Genomic DNA, 20,902 nt, shown 5'->3' with positions numbered 1-20,902 from the left:
ATGGATGCAATACCATGCAGAGTCTGTATCGGCCTCCTCCTCCTTGGCGGCCGCAGCTCCACTATCCCAGCATCAGCCCCAGAGTGCTGCAGGGCCTGATCCTGCCCCAAGCCCAGCAGCACATTCCTGGTGTCTCCTGTGTGCCAGCCCCAGCGCCTGTCCGTCTGTCTGGTGGGTAAACCAGTTCAGGAACTGATGAGCCAAAGCCATTTATTTGGCTGCTCTCATTTCAGCCAGGCTGATCAGCAGCCAGCTCCACTCCCTGATGCTGCTTGTCCTGGGACTGGCACAGTGCAGGGACAGGATGGGGACAGCAGCAGCAGCAGGTCACTGGCACAATCCTCTGCTGCCAATGTGGTGCTGTTTCAGTGGTGTCTGTTGTACAGCTCTGTCCCAGAACCATCCCTCTCCCAGTGTCACCATTGCTCAGTGCATCCCTGCTCTGCAGGTGACAGGATCCCCCTGCTGCCCATTCTCACTGCAGAGCTGGGGGTTGGCTTACCCACTGTGGGGACACCCCTGTCCCTTGCATGGGGGGACAGAGACCCACCACAGAGCCCAGGAGCTGTTGGCGCCCCGTACCAAGGGCAGATGAGATATCAGCTCACAAGGGGCTGGCTGATGTCCCCAAGCCCTGCGACAGCACATCTGCTGTACATCCTCCATCTGCTTGGGAGAGGATGGCAGTGGGGACCCACAGGTCACCCACAACCCTGTGGGCTGGCAAAGGCTGGACTCATCTCTACCACACACTGTGATTACAGAGGGTGACCCTTGGCAGCATGTGGCCCCAAAACACAAGGTAGGACTGGGCTGCACAGGCAAGACCAGCCAGCAGTGACTGCATGGTGGGGTCAAGGCCAGGGGTCCCCTGCATGTCCCCCAGCACCCCCCCAAGGGATAATGGCCATTGCACCTGCCCTGAGCATGCTTGGGGTCTGGAGTCCTGGTTTGGCATTGGGTGCAGTGGCCTCCAGCTGAGAGCCCCAGCTCATTCAGATCTGCCTCTGCCCCCCACCTTGCCCTCATGCTCATCCAAAAATCCTTAATGTCCATCCAGAAGCCACCCTGATGCCCAGAGGGCTGCTCCAGACTGAGCTCACCCACCACAACCAGGACCACCTTGACCATTGAGGGTATTGGGAAACCCCCTTGGGAGAGTGTGCCACTCCAGCACCTCCTTTGGCATCTCCCAGCAACCTCTCAGGACTCCCCTGCTCCTCCCAGCCCCCAAAAGAATGTTTTTGACCACCACCCAAAGACCCTCTGAGGGACCCCCAATGCTCCCCAGGTGCCCTGCAGCAGCCAGGAGCATGCCCACCCTTAACCCTTCTGCTCCCATTGAGGTGCAAAATCAATCTGACCACCCAAAAAAGGACTTTTCCCCCGAGCAGGTGGCAGGGCCATGCTGGGAGCCGAGTGGGAAGGTGGAGCTGGTGCTGACTGCCACAGCAGGTTTTGCATCCACCTTGATTAAAGGTCTCAGTGAATGCCTGGCCAGCACCCCACAGCACCCCAAAGCCGGGGGGCTGGGGTGGTGTGATGATCCAGCCTTACAGGTGGGGCTAGGGGGGCTCCCCATTCCTGGGATGGCAAACCCTACCTTAATCACTGGTTGGAGCCCGGTGTGGCCGGTCATACCAAAATTTGCTGGCGTGTGGCCAGCCCCTGTGGTCAGGGGTGTGACCCCAGAGCATATCCCCCACTTCAGAAGGAAGTCCTCCCAAAACAGGTGGGAAAGCTCCTTTCTTGTCAGTCTTTGTGAATTATTTGGATGTGATTCTTCGGGGGATTTGGGGCTGCCCCCTGCTCCCCTGGCTAATTGAGAATTTAATTAAATAGTGAAATAAATCTGCAAGCAGCTGGAGAGGGGCTGTCGTGCCTGGTGGCAGGTGATGCTGGGGCGGGTTAGTCCCTGGGGGACCGCAGGAGGGACCCTGCTCTCCTAGGGGGTCAGAGACAGGACTGGGAGTCCCCCTGCCTTGGCCACCCTTGGAGGGAGGGTTGATACCTTGAGAAGGGTGATTCCTCCAGGGGTGCCCTACATCCCCCAATTACCATCCCGGGATGCCCCCACAGCCTCATCGCTGTCCCAGGGATGCCCATAATCCAGTTCTACCCCTGGGATACCCCAATGCCCCACCACAACCCATCCAAGATTGCCCAGACCCCCTCTTCCCCCACCCTGAGCGCACCCATGGGCCCTGGGGACACACTCTCCTCCCCTGGGGACGCCCCATTTCCCATTCACCCCGCGGGTGCCCCGTCCCCCTTCTCCCCGTCCCGCCTCTCCATGGATGAGCATTCCCACCTTCCCGGCCCGGGGTACCTGCGGTAGGCGGAGCCTCCATGCCCCACCCGTCCAGGGCTGCCCAATGGCTGCGGCGGGGCGCGGCCAGGGGCGTGGCCTGGCCGCATATGCATGTATGCAGATGAGCAGGTGCGGGCAGAGCGCGGCGGCGGGACGGGACGGGACGGGACGGGACTTGGACGGGGACCGGGACAGGGACGGGGACCGGCGGCGGGGCCATGGCCACGGCGGGGCCGCGGTCCTTCAGCGCCGCCGAGGTGCGGGCGCGCTGCGCGCAGGGCGCCTGCCTGGTCTCCTGCCACCGCCGCCTGTACGACCTGAGCGGCTTCGTGCGGCTGCACCCGGGCGGGGAGCAGCTGCTGCGCCGCCGGGCAGGAACCGACGTGAGCGCGGCGCTGGACGGACCGCCGCACCGGCACTCGGAGAACGCCCGCCGCTGGCTCGAGCAGTACTACGTGGGGGAGATAGAGCCCGGCGACGAGCAGGTACCGCCGCGGGGCCGAACCGGGACCGGGCTGCATGGGCTGTAGGGGGACCAGGGGACGGCATAAACAGTTTCTATGGGGTGCCCCAGGTTCCAGGACTGGGATGGACAGAGACTATAGGGTGCCCTAGGTCCTGGGTTGAGTGATCGGGTGCTCCACGTCTGTGCTCTCTGGGATCTGGGCAGTGCAGGGTCTACGGAGCATCTCAAGTCCAGAGTGCTTGGAGTCTAAGATGTGCAAGGTCTATGGGGCACTGTGGGTCCAAACTCTGCAGGGTCTGAGCCACACAGGACCTGTAGGGCACCCCATGTCCAGACTTCTCAAGGTCCAAACTGTTCAGGACATGCAGAGGCTGGATAGGCTTTGGTGTATACATGGCAGGAAATTTCTGGGGTGCATGTAGCATATAAGGGTTTAGTGCACTCAGATCTCAGTCTGAGCTGTGTGGGACACGGTGTATGTTGGGTCTGAGCAGCACAGGATCAGGCTCTGTAGGATCTGGGATCTACAGGTGAAGGGGTGAAGGGGACAGAGGGTGTTTGAGGCTCCTGGGATCCTGCATGGGTGGTGCCTGAGGTGTGCAGGGTGCCAAGGTCGCATGTGCCTCCTGGCTCCCAGGAGTTCTGTGGGGCCTGAGGTTCAGGGGACCCTGAGGCCCGTAGGGTGCCAAGTGCCCAGAGCCTTGTACCTACAGGGTCCCACTCCATGGCCACATCCCACCCTGGCCATGCTAGGAAGCAGGGCTGATGGGTGGTTCTGGGGTGCCAGAGTGGTGTGGAGGGTTGGGGTGTTTGGATGGGTGCAGGAGATGGATCTCAGTGTCAGTTTTAGCAGGACTGTATGGCACTGAATGGGCAATGGGACAGGACATCTTTCCTGGCACTGTCAGCACTCAACCAGAGCCCAAGGTGCTGGGCACTGTGGTTTGCCAGTGGTGAGCAATTGCTGCTGGGGAGAGGAGCCCAGGCGTCTCTCTGACTGCCTGATGTGGGCTATGGGTGTCGATGACACAGCTCTGTCCCCGCTGTGCCAGCCCCGTGCTGCCCAGGCAGAAGGGAAAGTTCCCCGGGGAAGTTCCGCTGCCTCCGGCTGGCACTGGGCTCTGCTGCCCAATTACCAATCTTCACGAGAACGCCGTGGGCAGGATGCGGACAGCAGGGCCAGCCCAGCCCCCTTCACCAGCCCAGCAGCGGCATTCCCCTCTCGACATCCCAGCGAGGTCGGTGACCGGCCGGTCCCTCTGGCTGGTTGTTTGCGCTGGCCGGGTGTCCTTCCCCACGGCGCAGCCTCGGCCCCAGCGCCACAGACAGGGCTTTGTTTCAGCCTCGGTGCAATGCCTGCATTTTCCCCGGGTGGATCCCGGCGATGGCACCTCCTCTGTTGGGACACTCGAGAGCCACCGCCTCCTTGCAGGCGTGACGAGCCCAACGGGTTGGGGCGAAGGAAGGTACCGGACAAACGGGTTCTAGCACCGCAGCCCGCGCCGAGGGGAGCTGCCACCATCCCAATGCAAATACATGGCGTGATAACGCCAGGGCGCAGCGAGATCAGACACTGCCTGGTGCCAGATAAACCATCCCAGGTGTAGCACAGAGGGGAGGGATCAGAGCTGCCTGCTGCGTGGTGAAGCTGTGTCCGGCATGCACTGACGTGTGAGCAGCTCTGCCCTACTTCCTACCCCCCAAAAATCCTCTCCGGGGAGAGGTGATGCCCTCAGTGGTGCGTGGGTTCATGCTTTGGCTACTTTGGGGCAGATGTACCCCAAAGAGATCTTTGTATTGCCCCAGTCTGGTTCCAGATCCACAGCTTTGCCAGTGCCTCTCCTTGCCCGTTGGAAGTTCCAGGGCTGCATCATCCCCGTGCTGAGGCATTCAGGATGCTGTGGTCCCACAGGCATCCAGCACCCTCCCCTGCTTCCCCCAGGGACTTCCAGGATTTTGGAAAGGGGGAAAACTGTGGTAATGCAGGACAGATAAAGAAGATAAGATCTAGCCTTCATCCCACTGGTCTCTCCATGCCCCTTCCTGTGGCTCTGTCCTTTGGCCACAGGTCCCTCTTCTGCGTCACTCAAACCCATTTGGCTAAGGACAAATTAACCCCCAAACATTTTATCTATGCAAGCAGGACATATAGGGGAGATCAAAGCACATACCAATAATTACCCAAACTAGACAGTGGATTTTAACAGTCTCACTAGAAGGGAAGTGGATCATCTAATTACCCCTCTAGTTTAAGCAATGAGAAACTTTCATCACAGCCTCTTTGGGGTGCCTGACGTGGCTGTGAGTCACAGCAAATCCTCCATCCTTCTCAGGTTTAGTGTCCTTCTCTTCCTCTTGCCAGTATTGCTGCATGTCAGGCTCACCCTGGCTTTCCATCCCAGCCTGAGCTCTCTAGGACGTAGGCGGGACACCTGAGGCACCTCTTTGGGGGTGATGTAACAAGAAGTGACTTTTTATATTGCTAGTATGATGAGGAGGAGTTAAATTCACCTCCTTTTAATAGTCCTGCTGCACCCAGTGTTTAATGGGCTAAGACACAGCCTCATGGGGCTCTGCCTGCCTCTGCCCACGGACCACGATGCTGATGGGATGGTGGTGCTGGGATGGTGCCACCAAAAGTGAGGGCCTTGCTTGGGCTCTCTGTGCCTCTTGGGGTGTCCTCATGCTACATGCCTGTACCTGCACTGCCAGCAGAGCTTGTCCTATGCAGACACCTGCAAACTGAGCCTCTGAGGAGCTCAGTGAAGGTGCTGGAGGCTCTGGAGCAACACAGAGGTATGGTAGGGCTCCTCTGGGGTTTGACTCACTGGGTAAATGGGTGGAAAAAACCCTGGGTCCAGGCTTTTCGCAGAGCAGCTGTCTGCAGGTAGCATCACCCTGTCTGGGCCAGGGGGAGGTTTCCAGCTTCTCTGCAAGTGTGCCAGGAACACTGAACGCTGTGCTGGATCACCCCTTCTGTCAGTATCTGCTCACATCACAGCTGGATTTTGTTCTTTTAATGCCTCAAGCTCTGATGCAGAACAGCACTGGGGTGGCACAGCCAGTGCCCTCCAGCTGGTGCAGAACCAGTGATGAGCGCCTTGTCTGACCCACGCAGGGCAGCTGGATGCTCACAGGTGGATGCTGGGTCACCCAGTCACTGGATCATGCCGTGCCCTGGGTGTTTGGCCCCGTTGTGTGTGAGCAGGAGAGCCAGCACCTTGCCGGGACTGCTGCTCACTTACGGTTGCAGCACCTTGTAGGCGTTAACTTTCCCTTCCTTACATCTGGCCTCTTGCTCATCTTCCCTGGCAGGACCTGTTTGCCTGGGGACAGCTCGGATGCATCTCCACCACCCACAGGTGACAGCAGAGCCCAGCTCAGCACAGACCCTCAACGCCCTCCCAGCCCACCTCCTGGAAGAGGATGGGCAGAATCCCCAGCATTGGTCTGGGGTTGGTGGGGCTTGATCCCAGCAGGGCCCCTGCGTGCTTGGGGCAGGCAGGAACAGGCCATCCTCTGGGGAGCCAGTCAGGACATGCCAGTGTGGTTTGCATCCTGGTTGCGCCACAGCTCCCAGTCCTTTCATTGCCAGCCCCAGGGTGAGCAAGAGGAGAGCCTTCCTCCAGCTGCCCGACAGAGAAAGAGGAGGAGGAGGAGATGACTCAGGTGGTGAGAGGGAGCTGCCACAGCCCATAGGACAATGGCATCTCACTGATGTCACCCAACCCAGTGACATGTGGTGAGGTGGAATGTGAGCCCCCCAATCCATCTCCCTGACCTGGGAGGACAGGGAAGCCTCCAGCCATGACATGGTGCTCGGGCATCCATGGGCAGGGGAACTGGAGGTGTGTGAACATTTCGGAAAAGGGAGGAGAGGTGCCGAGCATTGCGTCAGCCCAGCTTTCTTAAGCATCCTTCCTGCTGCTGGCTAGGTTGTGGTGCAAGCATGAAGGTGGAGAGCACCAGCCCGTTTCTCAGGGCATGGATAAGCCGTTTCACTCTATTAAAGTCAGATTTTCTTCCAAAGCACCTGCAGGGCAGAGGCAAAATCACAATTTCACCATGCCTAGCTGGATTTCAAGGCATCCCACCTGCCCCGGGGTTTTGGAATGTCTGGCTGAAGGACAGTGTGTGATGAGGAAAAAAGCAGTGGGAATCCTCACAGAGGGAGGTGTGGTGGTCCATGGTATCAGCTCATATCGGTGCTCTGCCTGCAGTAAAATTGATGCCAGTGGGATTCCAGCCTGGAAATGCTGGCTGGAAATATCCCCTGTCCTTCCCTGCCTGCTGCCCCAGGCAAGGGGCTGCCTCAGAGCTGGGTAGTGCTGTTCCTGTACCTGCAGAGCGAGGCTTGAAATGCTTCTAACCCTGGAATGGGGTGGGAGCAGAGCTTGCAAGGAGTGCCTGCTGTCAGCAAACAGTGCCTGAGCCCTGCCTTGGTGTCACCAACATGGCACAAAGTCCTGGCAAGGTGACACTCCTCCTACATGCCAGGGCCTCCTGCAGCTGCCAGGGAAGCATTCCCATCAACAGGATGGCAGTGCATCCCTCTCAGAGCAGTGGGGAGAGCATCCATTGAGGAGCTGGGAGAAAACCCTTCGTCTCTGGAAGCAGCACAGCTGGAAGCTCTGTTGGGCATGGCTGTGCTGCGGCTGCCAGGCCACGCCGTACCCTGCTCTGGGTTAATGGGTAACTCAAGGTGACAAAGAGGGAGAAAAGGCATGTTTGGCACGTCCTGCACGGGGAGCTGGCACTGCTGCCGGGGGGCACGGCTGGCTTGGGGTTTGCATGGGCACGCTGCAACCTCACCAAGCTCCCCACCAGCGGCACGGCTGGCGCCGGAGCTGGCACAGCCACGGGAAGGAGGCTGATGCTGGCAGCAGGCAATGTGTTTGCTTCCAAGCACCAGACAAGGCAGGTTTCTCCTGTTTCTCAGCCCACCTTGGCAGTGGGATTGCCAAGTGGGTCTTCATCCTGCCACCACACCACCAGTGCATCCCCTGGGCCTCAGTGTGTTGTCTTGAACCACAACCACATCCCACTCCCCGTATTCCATAGCCCATGGAAAGGTTCCTGGCCCAGTGTCACCCTGTGAAGGGCACTTTGCCTTTTCCCCTGGGTCAAGGTCCCTCCTGCTCGTGTTTTTCCACGTGCCCACAGGCAGGGGAGTGCCACACTCCCCAGGTCAGTCAGCCCGGCTTTCTCAGGGACCAAAAAGCCAAGCTGGGATTTTGTTGGAGACCAGTGGGGTGGGAATAAAAGGAGCACTAACCCAGCAATGCCCCTCACTTTGCTGGCAGCAGCAAGGTGACCTCTGCTATGGCACTGCCCATTTGCAGGGGGAAATGCTGGTCGAGGGCCCAGAATTTCTGCATTGCCACCCTGAAGCTCCAGTGCCATCCAGCAATGGGTAGGGTATTCTGAACCCTGGGCTTGGCAGGAGGTTTCCAAAGAGCCCCGAGCCCATGATGCTCAGTGCACAGTCCGAAGGGCAGCACAGCTCACCGGCAGCTGCTTTCCTCAGGAACCTGCTCTGCAGGAACTGACTGACTTAAATTCACCATGATTTCCCCCATATTTATTTAGCAGGCACGAGCTCACTCTGGCCATAGCCCTGAGTGCTACAGCCATCACCATCCCCAACTGAATCTGCCACTGATGCTTCACCACAGGGTTTTCCTTCTCTTTTCAGATCCTCTCTGAGACAGTGGATGAGAAGGAGGTGGTTGCCACAGCCCAGACTCCAGAGCAGACAGATCTCTGCTACAAAACAGTGGATGTGGAGAAGGTAAGAGTCCTGCTGTTTCTCCAGCACAGTTTGCTCTTGGGAAACACCAGGTGACCTCTTCCCTGCATGAGTGGTGGATTTCTGCTGACTTCTTGGATGGAAGGGATGGTGTGAGGGAGGCAAACTGATTCAGCCACTTCTGCCCTTTCTCCCGGTGTGGATGGCATTGCTCATGCTTTTATTGCACAGGCGTGGCCAAGCTGGGAGGTTCCCATTGCAGCAGCATGGGAGAGATGGCTTTCTCTGACAGTGAGAGAAATGTTGCCAAGCCGCACCTTGCTTGCTTTTATTTCTTTCTTGCTTTATTTATTTTATTGCTTTATTTATTTTATTTTTTCCCTTGCCTGTGCACTGTAATGAGCAGGAAGGGATTCCCCAGCCTGGGCAGGGTGATCCCTATGTGTGCAGGGTGCTTCCTGCCCTGCAAGCTCCTTTCCAAGCATGCCACAGTAGTGGTGATTTATCCCCAAGGTGTCTTTGGCTGTCCCTGCCCCACATAGCACAATCTGGTCACCACACCTTGCATGGTCCCAGCTGGTTGGTGAGCATGCTTTTATCTTGCAGAAAGGTGGGATTTTTTAAGAGCAGGAGAATATCTTTCACCCCCAAATTGATATTTTATCAGTAAGCACCTTTAAAAGAGAATGTGCCATTTTAAAACGACCTTTTTGCTTTAACTTTTCCCCTTCCTCCCCCATTGGAGAATGGCTCCATTCCCATCCCATAAACCAGCTGGGGTTGTTTCTCCTTCTGTGTGATTGTGTTCATCCCTGTCTGCAGCAGAGCCCCTGAAATGCCCACAGCTACCCTGGCACCTCGCCTTGATATTCCCAGAACTGAGCCATCCCCACCACTAGCAGCACAACCCCAGGTGCCAGATTGCTGTGCCAGCTCTGTGTGGCACAAGCAGCCCAAGGAGAGCTGCTAGGCAAGGGGCTTGGCTGGGCAAGTGTGGTTTCAGTCCTAGCACAGGGGTGGGACCAAGAATCCACTGTATCTGGCCAGGCCAGCAGAAGATGCATCCGAGGATGCTGAGCAGAGACAGAGGTGGTGCTGCCAGCTGTGCCTCCCTATTTTCATGCCATGCCAACATGCATGCCTGCAAGGGTGCCTTCTTGCTGTTGCACCTAAGTTCAGCCATGCACAGCAGCAGTGCTGGAGTCTGTGTTCCCATCCTGTATCCCTGCTCCCTATCCCTTCCCAATTCACTCCTTGTTGAGGTGTCCAAACAGGGAGGAGTGAATTGTGGCTGCCCCATGTGTCCTCTGCACAAGGAGAAAAGTCCTTGGCTGGGGCAATGCCATGGAGATGGGATCCTCGTGCTACCCGAGGTGTTCTGCCAGGGAATATCACTGCTCACTATCTAATCTCAGCAGCTTGAGAGGCAAAGAGCCTCAGTTATCAGAGCCTGATGCTGAGCCAGCCACCTTCACCTTGATGCTCTGGCACGTCCCCAGAGGCACAGGCATGAGCTAAGCCTCGTGTTCACGGGTAGATGGAGCTGATGTGTGCCTGGTCCTTCATCTGCCCTGTGCTGGTGCTTGTGGGGAGCTCAGGGCACCTTGAAACAGAAAGCAACTGCTCTTGGGCATGGGCAGGGCTTTGCAGCCCAAAGTCCCACAGCAGCAGCTCAGCTTTGTGCCTGGTACTGGGATGGTTTGTGGGTTCCACAGCACTACAACCACTGTCTACTCCCTCAGGACCTGGTAGACTGGCAGAAGCCCTTGCTGTGGCAGGTGGGCTACTTAGGGGAGAAGTACGACGAGTGGGTGCACCAGCCTGTGGATCGGCCCATCCGCCTCTTCCACTCAGATATCCTTGAGTTCCTCTCCAAAACGGCATGGTGAGCTCCCGGGGTCTGCCCTGTGCCCTGGGTGGTGCCTTCCCAGGGAGAGGGGAATGGCTCACCAGGCAGCAGGACACTCCCTCTGACACCTCCTTCTACCCCATAGGTACGTGGTGTTCATGGTATGGACGCCCGTGGTGCTCTATCTCAGCTGGGTCAGCTACACCTCCCTCGCTCAGGGCAACACCAGGCTCTTCTCCTCCTTCACTACAGGTACGAGCAGCAGCAAAGCCGTTGGGCTTCCCTTCTGACCCCACTCTGTGTCCAGGGGCAGGACAGCCCTGGGTGGGGGGAAACCTCTGCACCCCTTCCTCATCCCTCCTCCTGTACGTGCTCACCGTAGGCCACATGCAAGCGCAGCAGGTCAGCACCTCTCCCTGCGGCCACCAGCGTGTGTCTTGCATGGAATCACCTGTGCTTGCCCACCTCCATCCCCTCCTCTCAGCACAAGATTTTGTTCCCCCAGGGGATCAATAGAGGCACAGAGCCCTCTGAGCTGGGCTGCAGTTTGCTCCTTCTGGCCTCCCTTCCCTCCATTCCCAAAAACGAGCCCTGGGTGCCTCCCACCCGCCGCTGCCGCCCACCCCGAGCCGCGCTGAATGCCGGCGTGGCGGGCGAACAAACCAGGCTCTCAGCGCCGCCGGCGCCGCACAGTGCGGGGCTTGTTTGCCCGAAGCGCCTGCCCTTGAATCTCCCACTGTCTGCTCCCGGCTCCCCCGGGAATAACAAGCGTGGCCGGGGCAGGCTGTCTTCTTTGTTGTCTTTTTTTTTTTTTCCCTGGACTCCCTATTTTTTTTGCAAGGTGCCACCCAGTGCCAGCTGTGCCCGGCTGTGGGGTGGGGAGCGCCTGCTGCATGGGCACCCCCTGCTCCTTGTGGCATTTGGCACCTTGCTGTCAAGTTTTGAGGGTTATGTTTTCTTAAAAATAAGCAGGTTTTGCGGAAATCCAAATTTTTCTAGGAGAGACACGGGGCTGGCAGCCAGCCCTGAACGAGAGAGGTGGCTGAAAAATGTTCTGCGGGGGAAAGTGCCCAACAAATCTATTCTTGTTCCCCCAAAAAAAAGAAACACCAACACCAACAGCACTGTTTTACTGTCACGAGTGCTGCCTGTGCAATTAAGGTCCCTCCTGCCTTGTTCTGGTGGGTGAAGCAGTTTTGCAAGGATGATGCAGTCCCTGAAATGCACATCCAAGCCCCCGTTGGAATCTGGAATGCAGGGAACCCCCCTCACTGGCTTCCTGCAGCAGCAAGAAGCTAACTGTTTCTGTAAATTAACAGGAATCAAAGGAAAATGTGTTTTGGAGAAGTCGTGGGGCAGGTAAGCTCCCTGAAGAAGCTCAGGGAAGGAGGTAGAAGAGGGAGGGAGGGAAGGAGGGAGAGCTGAGCATTACCCTGATGCCAAGGGGAGGATGGTGATGGATAAAAGCACCTGCATGTCGCCTGCCCTGCTGACCACTGCATGTCTCGTTGTGTAGAGTACTCCATCCCCGTCCACAAATACTACTTCCCCTTCATCTTCATCCTGGGGATGATCCTGTGGTCCCTGATAGAGTACCTCATCCATCGCTTTGTCTTCCACATGAAGCCACCCGCTAGTAACTACTATCTCATCACCCTGCATTTCTTGCTGCATGGGCAGCATCACAAGGTGAGTCACAGCTCCTGCCTCCGCTGGCGCCTGCTGGGCCGTGGGAATGGTGGCCTTTGCCCCACTGGAGCCTTTTACTGCGTGGCCTTTGCCCAGGCAGAGCCTGTTTGTGCCTGTTCAGTGTGACTGGTGGCATCCCAAGCGAAGCACTTACCCAATACCAGCAAGGGCTGTGAGATGGCCTTGGAGGAGCTGGAGTTAAATCTGCAAGCGGTGTGGTTGGGCAAGGGGGAAGACAAAAAGAGCCATGGGCTCCCTCTAGGTTCGCTGGAGGAAATGGCCCTGTGGAGCTTGGGCACTTGCCAGCTAAAACCACCACCTGCCTGGCCACCTTAGCATGCATGGGGGGCTGCTCTCGCCACCGGGTACAACTTTAGGGAGGGTTTTTGGTGTTGGCTTCTCCCAGATGGGCTTCCCCACCACTCGGCAGGGATGCTCTGCGGGAGGTATGGTGAGCTGCCTGTCCCACCGTCCCTCTCTGCTTCCAGTCTCCCTTCGACAGCTCCCGCCTGGTGTTCCCTCCTGTGCCAGCCTCGCTGGTGATCGGCTTCTTCTACGGTGTCCTGCGGCTCCTGCTGCCCGAGGTGCTGGGGCTCTCGGTGTTCGTCGGGGGGCTCTGCGGCTACGTCATCTACGACATGATGCACTATTACCTCCACTACGGCTCACCCAAAAAAGGCACCTACCTGTATGGCCTGAAGGCTTATCACGTCAAGCACCACTTTGAACACCAAAGATCAGGTAGACATGTTGCCCGTGCAAGCTGGCAGGGGTGAGGGCCGTCAAGTCCAGTCTACCTGCATGCATGCAGCTGATTTCTCCAAAATATTTGGGATTTGGGATTTGGGATGGGGAAAGCCAAGTGCTGCAGTGCTGGGGAAGCAGTATGTGAGGTGCTGTAGCCCATGGGTGACATTTCCTGGGTCCCAGGTTGAGAATGGGGAGCCAGAGCAGCACAGGGGTGAAGGCAGCAGCCTGTCTCACTTGTGGGCATCAGTGCTGCCTGGGGATGCCATGGCAGTGGCCAAACCCCCATGGCACTGGGATGTGGGTGTCTGTCCCTGCCCAGGGCAGCATCTCTTCCTGATGAGAGGCGTTGACAGGTGCAGGGTGAGGCCCTGGGCTTCCCCAGATCCGCCCCACACCTTCCCTAGCCTAGCGCTTGCTCAACCTGCCCTTTGCCCGGTTTCCTAGGAGAAAACGCCCCATCCAGATAAGCTATCATCCATGGGGCTTGTTGGCATGGCCCAGCCAGCTCCTGCTCCCTCTGCTCTTCCTCCTTGCCCTCACTTTGCCTTCCTCCCTTCCCAAAATGTGGACACTCCTCCCTCACCAGTTAACACAGAGCCCTTGCAACACCCTGGCGATGGTGGTGTCATGGACTGAAATCTCTCTTCCCTGCCCACAGGCTTTGGCATCAGCACACGCTTCTGGGATTATCCTTTCCGGACACTGATCCCTGAGGAGACCTTCAAGAAAGAGGACTGACAGCCCCAGTCCACTGCTCAGCTGCTGTCTCCATCCCCCCTGGACTGGGCTGGTGTCCTTCCCCAGCCCCCAGCAAGGCCAGCTGGTCCTTGCCCCATTTCTGGGGGCTGTGCCACAGCAGTGACTCCAAACTGGTGCAGCCCTGTGGAGTGCTGTGGTCCAGCTGTGGCACTGGCAAGGGAAAGGGGGGCTGAGGGTGGTGAGGAAAGGGGAGGAGGCTGTGGGCTTCCCTGGGGGACTCCTGCCCCTGCCTTGCTGCCCTCCCTCTCCAGGCTATGGATGCACGGGTAGATCTGCTGCCTGAAAGATGAAGTGCCTGATGCTGCCCTCCCTCCTCCACCCTGGCACCTTGCCGGAGCCCTGTCTCTCCCGGATGTCCTCTCGCCAGGGCATCCAACGTGCTGCAGTTAACCCGATTGCCTAACTCGTGCCGAGGGGATTCCCTATCCAAGGTCCTTCTCCGGGCCGGATCTCAGCACAGGGTGTTTCTTTTCTTTTGGGGTGGGTCCCACAGGTCTGGATTGTGCCTTTTCTAACCAGAGCACCCACATTTCTCTGCCAGGTTTATCAAGTTCACAGTTTTCATAGACATTGGCTACTTGAAACTCAAACTCCAATGAAAAGAATTACTATGAGATGCCTTTTTTTGCTGATCCTGTGATTTTATTTTTTATTATTTTTTCCCTAATGTTTACTGCACATATTTAAAGGTTTGGAATAAATTTATATGTAAAACTGTAGACACTACAATTGTAAATAAACTGTATATTTTGAAAAATAAAACTTTCTAAAAAGGGTCTGGCAAATGTATCCCCCGGGGCTGCTCGCATGTTCTCCCACCCTCGGTGTGTCCCTTTCCAGGTGCTGATGGCCCTTGGAGCCACTGTTCCTGGCTCCCCTCATCAACCACAGTGAGGGAGGAGCTTTGCAGGGGAAATCAGCAAACCTGTGTGACGCCAGGGCTCTGGGTAAGCAGAGGCTGCCACTCACTTCTGTGAATTTGGGCAATAGTGTCACATGCTCCCCAAAGTTTCCCAAAATCAGTCTGGCCCTCTGACGAAGCTGCCTGCAGAACTTCCTGTGCTCCCAACAGAGGTCAAGCGCTATTTCCAGCACAGGTGCCCACAGCCTGACTCCTTTGGTGCTGGGGGGTCCTGGGCCTCAGGGGTGGGGAGAAGAGCAGGGGTGTGCTCTGGAGGGTCTTGCTGCAGGTGCAGGAAGTTCAGCAGGACACAGAGACCTTGCTGTGAGTGTTACAATGCCCTGGGTGAGCCTTTCCACCGCCGACAGCAGGGAAGAATGGGTTGTGGTGCTTGAAATAGCAGAAGCATCAATACATGGGGGCACAACCTCCCCATCCTCTTCATCCCCTGCACTTCCTGTGGGCAATTCCTTCTTCCACCAGGTAAAACCCAGCACAAGGGCATACAGCCCGTGGGGATACCCCAAATAGCTTTCCTGGAACTGGGAGCCGTCATGGCGTGGGAAGCTGCAGTGGGTTGCACAATGTCCCTTCCGCTGTGACACCCTTTAAACCCATGCTCGTCCTGCCTTGCCCCTCCAGTCTGCAGAGGCAGCCGAGGTCAGCAAAGCAGGACCAGGAAGCAGCCGGTTTCTCTTGGTAAGTGAACGAGATTCTTCCTCAGGGATTGTGCTGGAGAGCCTGAAGAGGACGGGAGAGTGGCTGCTGCTGGTTTCTGGGTGTGTTTCCATCTTGTTTTCAGCCTGTAGAGCCTGGCATCCCTCTCTTAGCTCTGGCTGCATCAATGGTGCAGGTGGCTGCTGCTAATTTCCCTGCTACAGGGGTGGTTTTCTGTCCCTGTTATCTGGATGTGGGCTGGGGAGCAGGGACCGTTCCTGTGGGGAGGCTGAATACATCCCCAAAACGATGAGCTTGATTTAAAATCTTAAGTGGGCAGAACAGAGCTATGGGGAGAAAATGTGCAGAAGCTGGGATTGATGGGGCTGTGAAGATGTGCAAGCCTTTATTAGATGGGTGACCACAGAGAGATACTTTGGGTAGAAATGAAAACAGATCTTTACAGTCAAAGATGCAGGCTCTGTGGGCAGGACCCCAAGGTGATGCGGGGCCAGAGCTGGGAACGCTGCCCAGGAGATGCTCCTTGTGTCACTGATGTCCCTGCTCCTCTGTGTGGAAGCTCTCTGGGATAGCTCACAGTAAATTAATGTACATAAATCAAGCCAAAACATCTCTTGCTAGTGCAGTGAAAGATGTGCCACTACCATTGCTACTGATGTCTCTGTGTGCACCTGCTCCAGTCTGCATGGGGAGCCGCGGTGCCGGGCAAAGCAGAGAAAGCAAAGCAGCTGGAGATGTGAGGGGCTGTGGGAGGATGGTGTGCTATATCAGGGCTGTTCCTCAGGGTGGAAGGCGTGGAAGAGCTGTATCCAGCTGATCTCCAAGCAGCACCTGAGGCTTACCCGCACCAGACACTGCCAGCCCACATCCCCAGCAGCCAAGCCCTTTGCTGCAAGCATGGACATCGTGGAGAGGGTCCTCTCTGTGGCCCAGGCCATCTACGCCCAATTTGAGCAGGTGAAGTGTTGTAAGCACCAGTGCCAACGCCTCGTGGAGCGCATCCAGATCCTGCTGGAGCCTGTGAGGATCCTCAGGGCTCAGCCAAAACAGCACATCTCCCACCACGAAGAGGAACTGATGAAAAAACTGCTCCAGGCACTGGGGGAAGCCCAGAAACTGGTGATGAAATACAGCCAGACCAGCTGGATTCAGAAGTTCCTGCGAGCTCGAAGTGCTGGTGAGGAGTTTGTCTGGGTGAACGAAAGCCTGGAGGACATTGCCCAGGGGCTCTCGCTCCTGCTGCAGGCAGAGCAGAAGCAGGCTTTCCTGGAAGCTTTCCAGGCAAAGATATGTCGCAGGCAGGATGCTGAGGATCTGAGGGATGACAGAGCTTTCTTGGATCAGGTGATTGCAAGTAAGTGCATTTAGCAAACCCTCTTTCCATGATACTGGTGGTTGGCCCTGCCCTCCAACTGCTCCAGTTGCTGCCCAGCTCTGGCTTGATGGTCACAGAGAGTCAAAGGGGCATTTAAACTGTGAGAAAAACAAATCACACAGCCCAGCTTGTTCATCCGACAGCCCAACCTCTGCTTGTTTCTCTCCCCAGGTACTGAGGAGCCTGAAGATGTGGCTGAGGAGATCTACATCGACAGGCAGTGTATGGAGAGCAAGGTAGACTGGATGCAAAGCGAGCTAAACAAAGTCATCCGTGAGATGGAGCGTAAGTCGCTGTCACACCACCTGCACCCTGTGCACTGTGTCCTTTCCCCCCGAGCCCTGCCTTACACATCCTTTGTTCCCTTCTGGCATATGGCTGGAGCAGGCTTGAAGAAGGTCAATGTTGGCAAAAGAGAAGACATCACTGAGATCAAGAGGGACCAGCTCACTTTCCACAGGCACCTGCAGGACACTGAGAGCTATGACCTTTATGAGGGCGAGTACCTCAAGTACCCTGTTGCCATCAAAACCTTCAAGAGCCCACTGACCACTGATCCAGTGTGAGTCCTGGGTGGGAGCAAGTGTGCCCCCTGGGAGTGTAGCATAGCACCATGCCATGCCTTGTTCCAGGGATCTCACCACACTGTCCTTTTCCACAGCAAAGTGAGAGACATCTTTGAGAAGGAGATTCAGACCCTGAAGAAGTTTGAATCTCCAAACATCCTGCGCATGTATGGGATCTGCATTGAGGAGAACGGTAGGGGTGTCAATAATATCATCCTTTTCGTCCCCTGCCTCTCCCCAGCCCTAGCCAGTGGCAGATGGTTTGTTGTCCCCTCCCAAGAGGTGGCACAAGGCAGGCTGCTTTTGCTTTGCAGATGGGAGCCCCTGCTTCTCCATCGTCATGGAGTACTGCAAGCACGGGACGCTGCGGGATGTGCTGAACAAGCACCAGCACCTTTCCTGGGACATCCGCATTCGGATGGCACTGGGAGCTGCCAGAGGCCTTTACAGGTGAGCACCTTTATGAATCAGTAAGTCCGCCTGATGATCCAAAAGCCATGCACAGCTTCCTGGTATCTCCGAGTAAGCAGTGGTATCCTGTTAGACACTGTTTCCCAGTGACACCACCTCAGGACACTGGGACGAGAGGGTGGTGAAGAGGTAGGTAGTGGATTTGGATGCAGTAGCACCCATCTACCCTGGTCACTGTCCCCTACAAAGGCCTGGAAAGTCCCCTGCAAGGGCCTGGAAAGGGGAAATCCCCTTCCCCAGATCCACAAGGCAGATTTGGAAGCACCCAACAGCATGGCCAGTTCTTACAGGTCCTGCCCATCCACAAGCTTGCTGTTTTGCCCACAGTGACTCTTCCAGCTCCTCCTGGAAAGGTTGGCTTGGCAGGGTTGATCCACCAAGACAGGCAGCAAGCTGCTGGCTTCTCTGGATGCATGTCAGTCATTCCCTTCATGGCAGGAGGGAGTGCTGAGTTGGGGATGGGTCCATCATCATCATCATGTGTTGCTCTTGGTTCCATCCATCTGCAGGTTGCACCAGACGGGGGAGAAGTCCCGACTCCATGGCTGCATCTGCAGTAGCAAGTTCCTGGTGGCTGGGGATTACTGTGTGAAGGTAAGCACCACATTTGAAAATGCCTTTAGGAGTTTTGAATGGTTATGTGGATGTCTCCCTCCACCAACACTGAAGGGAATTGTGATGGTCCAGGATAAAATGGGGTAGTGCCATCTCCCCTATCACCTATGGCACTTAATCCTCCCTATCTTGATCTGATCATCAGCAAAGGGAGTGTTTCTGAAGCATCCACCCTGGGATGAGCTGAAGCTGGAGCAATTCACCTGCCTTCACCTCTGGTTTTGCGTGCAGGAAGAGACCTGTGCTGGGCAGCACACATGGCTGCACAGCTACCTTTGCTGCCCAGGGCATCTCACTGTTTTCTCCATCTCAGGGCAGTCCCCAGCTGCACCACAAGTTTCTACTTCTCTTTTTCTCTCTCTCATTCTCTCAATCAGCTGTCAGGATTTGAGCTGTGTGAAACAGAATCATCCATCAAGAGGAAAGCCAAGAAGAACTGGAAACAAGTCTCTATGTTGGCTTACATTGCTCCGGAGAACCTGAAAGACATCAACTACCCTTACAAGAGGCCCTGTGAAATATACAGGTGTGTCTGTCCCTCCCAGGAGAGATGCCTGCAAGCAGGCAGGTGTCTGCCAGAGCAGCTGCTGAGCTATGGAAAGAGGCCAGGTTTAATTGAACACATAAGCAGGTGTTTCCAGTCCTCCAACACATAAGCAGGTGTTTCCAACAGTCCTCTCCATTAGAAGTGAGGAATACATGGTGGAATGAATGCTGAGACTCTTGCTTGTGTCCTTCCAGCTTTGGGATCGTTCTGGCAGAGATTGCAACCTCCAAAATTCCATTTGAAGGTGAGAGAGAAGTATGTAGTTCCCTGTGCAAAAGCCACATGGCACTGTGGGTCCTGCCTGGCATTGGATGCTCCCTGCTCCTTCCCTGAGCATCCCATGCAGGTCCCAGAGGCAGTGCCTGCTGTGCCTGGCTCTGCATGACAGCTTCAGAGCTTCTCCTGGAACTCCAGTATAGTAAAGTACAGCTTGTAGTAAAGCTTAAAAAATGCTTAAACCACAAACATGCAAATAATTTTGTTTCTATTGGATGTTCCTGTGCATTTAAGCATAAAAATATCTTCTGGCTCTAGTGGAGCCAAACGGTGTCATGCAAAATGTGGTGGGATTCATTGCAGACGGTGTTTGGGTCACTTCCCTGCTGGCTTCTCCCTGCCAGAGGCTGCAGACAGGCTCTTGGCATGGTTTCGTGCTGGGTTTCCTCCCCAGCACCCTCCTGTGGCAGCAGAACTCCATCCTGACATTCCTGCTTGCACGTGGTTTCTAGGCTGCACTCCTGAGGAGATTGTGGAGAAAATCTGCAACCACCATTACTGGGACCCTCTTGGGGAAGATTGTCCTGAAGACCTGAGGAAAGTAATTGAACAGTGCCGGGCCTTTGACCCTTCCCAACGCCCTTCTGCTGAGGGTAAGTGCTCTGGACATCTGCTCCACAGGCCCTTTGTATCCTTCAATCGGCTACCTTAGCAGTCAGTTTGCCCCTTATTTCCCAAATTAATTTGCCTGGCTTTGTGTTTTGGGATCCTGTCTTGACCTTCCTTTTACTGCTAACAAGTCCCCCAGTTCCAGACCTCATGCATTAACATTTATCTACCCATTCCATGACAATAATCACCAGGCTGTTTGTTCATTTGGCATTGCATATAAGTAGCTTTTTCTCTCAGACAAGCACTGAACTGGAAGTAGAGGCTGTGGGTAAATCCCCATTAGGTCCTGCAGATCCCATAAGCAGGAGGAGCAGCCACAACACTCTGCAGGAACATTTCCTGCCTTGGGCTTTGAGCAGTAAATTCCAGTTATGGACATAGCTCTATGACAGGGAAGTTTTCACCACCTCTGAAGCTGCTTTGTGTCTAGTCAGACAATTAAATAGTCTCCATCAGAAGATATAACAGAAACATCAGGAAAAGATAGAGGAACTGTGTGGCTTTCTGGTGTGTTTGGAGTCACAGAGGTCATACTCTTCCCTCAGTTCATCTGTCTAAAGGGAAAAAACTTCTTTCAATCTCATCCACTCTATCCTATAGGACCAGGTCCATACAGGAGATGTGGGAAATGTGCATAAGAAACCACTGTGTGTCATGTCTTTGTGCTTCCTTCACCCACCAGCACCTCCCTCACCAGACTCTGGCACAGGGAATCGCCCTGGCTGAAGTGAAAACGCCAAAATGTCATCTGAGATATTGGCAAAGCCACACTGAGGAAACAGCGTGGCTTTATTACTCTAATATGACCCTAACCCAGCACCCACCACTGTGTGGTGCTGAACTGGAAGCACAGCTTGTTGTAGCTGTTCCCAAGGGTTTTTCCATAAACACCACTACCTCTGTTTGGGCTCCTTAGGTTGTGCTGTCTGCTCAGGCCTGTTCCCTGCTAATCCCTGCCCTTTTGTGCTGCTCGACGAGACTGTGACTCAGTGTCCTGGCCCTTATCAGTGAGGGAAAGCCATATTCTCATCTGTTAAAAAAACCCAAACAAGCCTACAACAAATACTCTGTGTTGATTAATGCCATCCTTGTGTTTTGCAGAGATTGTAGACTCCCTGGCTGACCTGGAGAAAAGCAGAAACCAAGGAAGTTAACTGTGGAAAACGGGGCTGGGTGACCAGGGGCAGCAAGCCCAGGGGTGTCACTCGCCCCATTTTCCCCTCGCAGAGACTGATGGCTCAGTACACGTGTGTTTGTTTCTGTGGTGCCTGGGGTCACCTCGGAGGCA

At 55.8% G+C, this 20,902-nt stretch overlaps 2 protein-coding genes across 2 annotated transcripts; both read left to right on the top strand.

The window, feature by feature from the left end:
- The first annotated feature begins 2,452 nt into the window (after positions 1-2,452).
- On the top strand, positions 2,453-14,335 carry FA2H (fatty acid 2-hydroxylase). Its single transcript, XM_085071725.1, has 7 exons — positions 2,453-2,796; positions 8,473-8,568; positions 10,269-10,411; positions 10,521-10,627; positions 11,892-12,064; positions 12,553-12,805; positions 13,473-14,335. The coding sequence occupies exons 1-7, from the start codon at positions 2,530-2,532 to the stop codon at positions 13,550-13,552; spliced, it is 1,119 nt and encodes a 372-aa protein (XP_084927851.1). The 5' UTR covers positions 2,453-2,529; the 3' UTR covers positions 13,553-14,335.
- A 410-nt stretch (positions 14,336-14,745) lies between these two features.
- On the top strand, positions 14,746-20,880 carry MLKL (mixed lineage kinase domain like pseudokinase). Its single transcript, XM_085071724.1, has 11 exons — positions 14,746-15,173; positions 15,937-16,506; positions 16,699-16,812; positions 16,915-17,089; positions 17,189-17,286; positions 17,408-17,543; positions 18,074-18,158; positions 18,557-18,705; positions 18,921-18,970; positions 19,455-19,595; positions 20,716-20,880. The coding sequence occupies exons 2-11, from the start codon at positions 16,050-16,052 to the stop codon at positions 20,766-20,768; spliced, it is 1,458 nt and encodes a 485-aa protein (XP_084927850.1). The 5' UTR covers positions 14,746-15,173; positions 15,937-16,049; the 3' UTR covers positions 20,769-20,880.
- The last annotated feature ends 22 nt before the right edge of the window (positions 20,881-20,902 follow it).

Source organism: Lichenostomus cassidix, chromosome 11, assembly GCF_008360975.1.
Source record: "Lichenostomus cassidix isolate B80296 chromosome 11, HeHo_3.0, whole genome shotgun sequence".
Taxonomy (NCBI): Eukaryota; Metazoa; Chordata; class Aves; order Passeriformes; family Meliphagidae; genus Lichenostomus; species Lichenostomus cassidix.
Note: the sequence above shows the minus strand (reverse complement) of the source record. Positions and strands in the feature narration are given on the sequence as shown.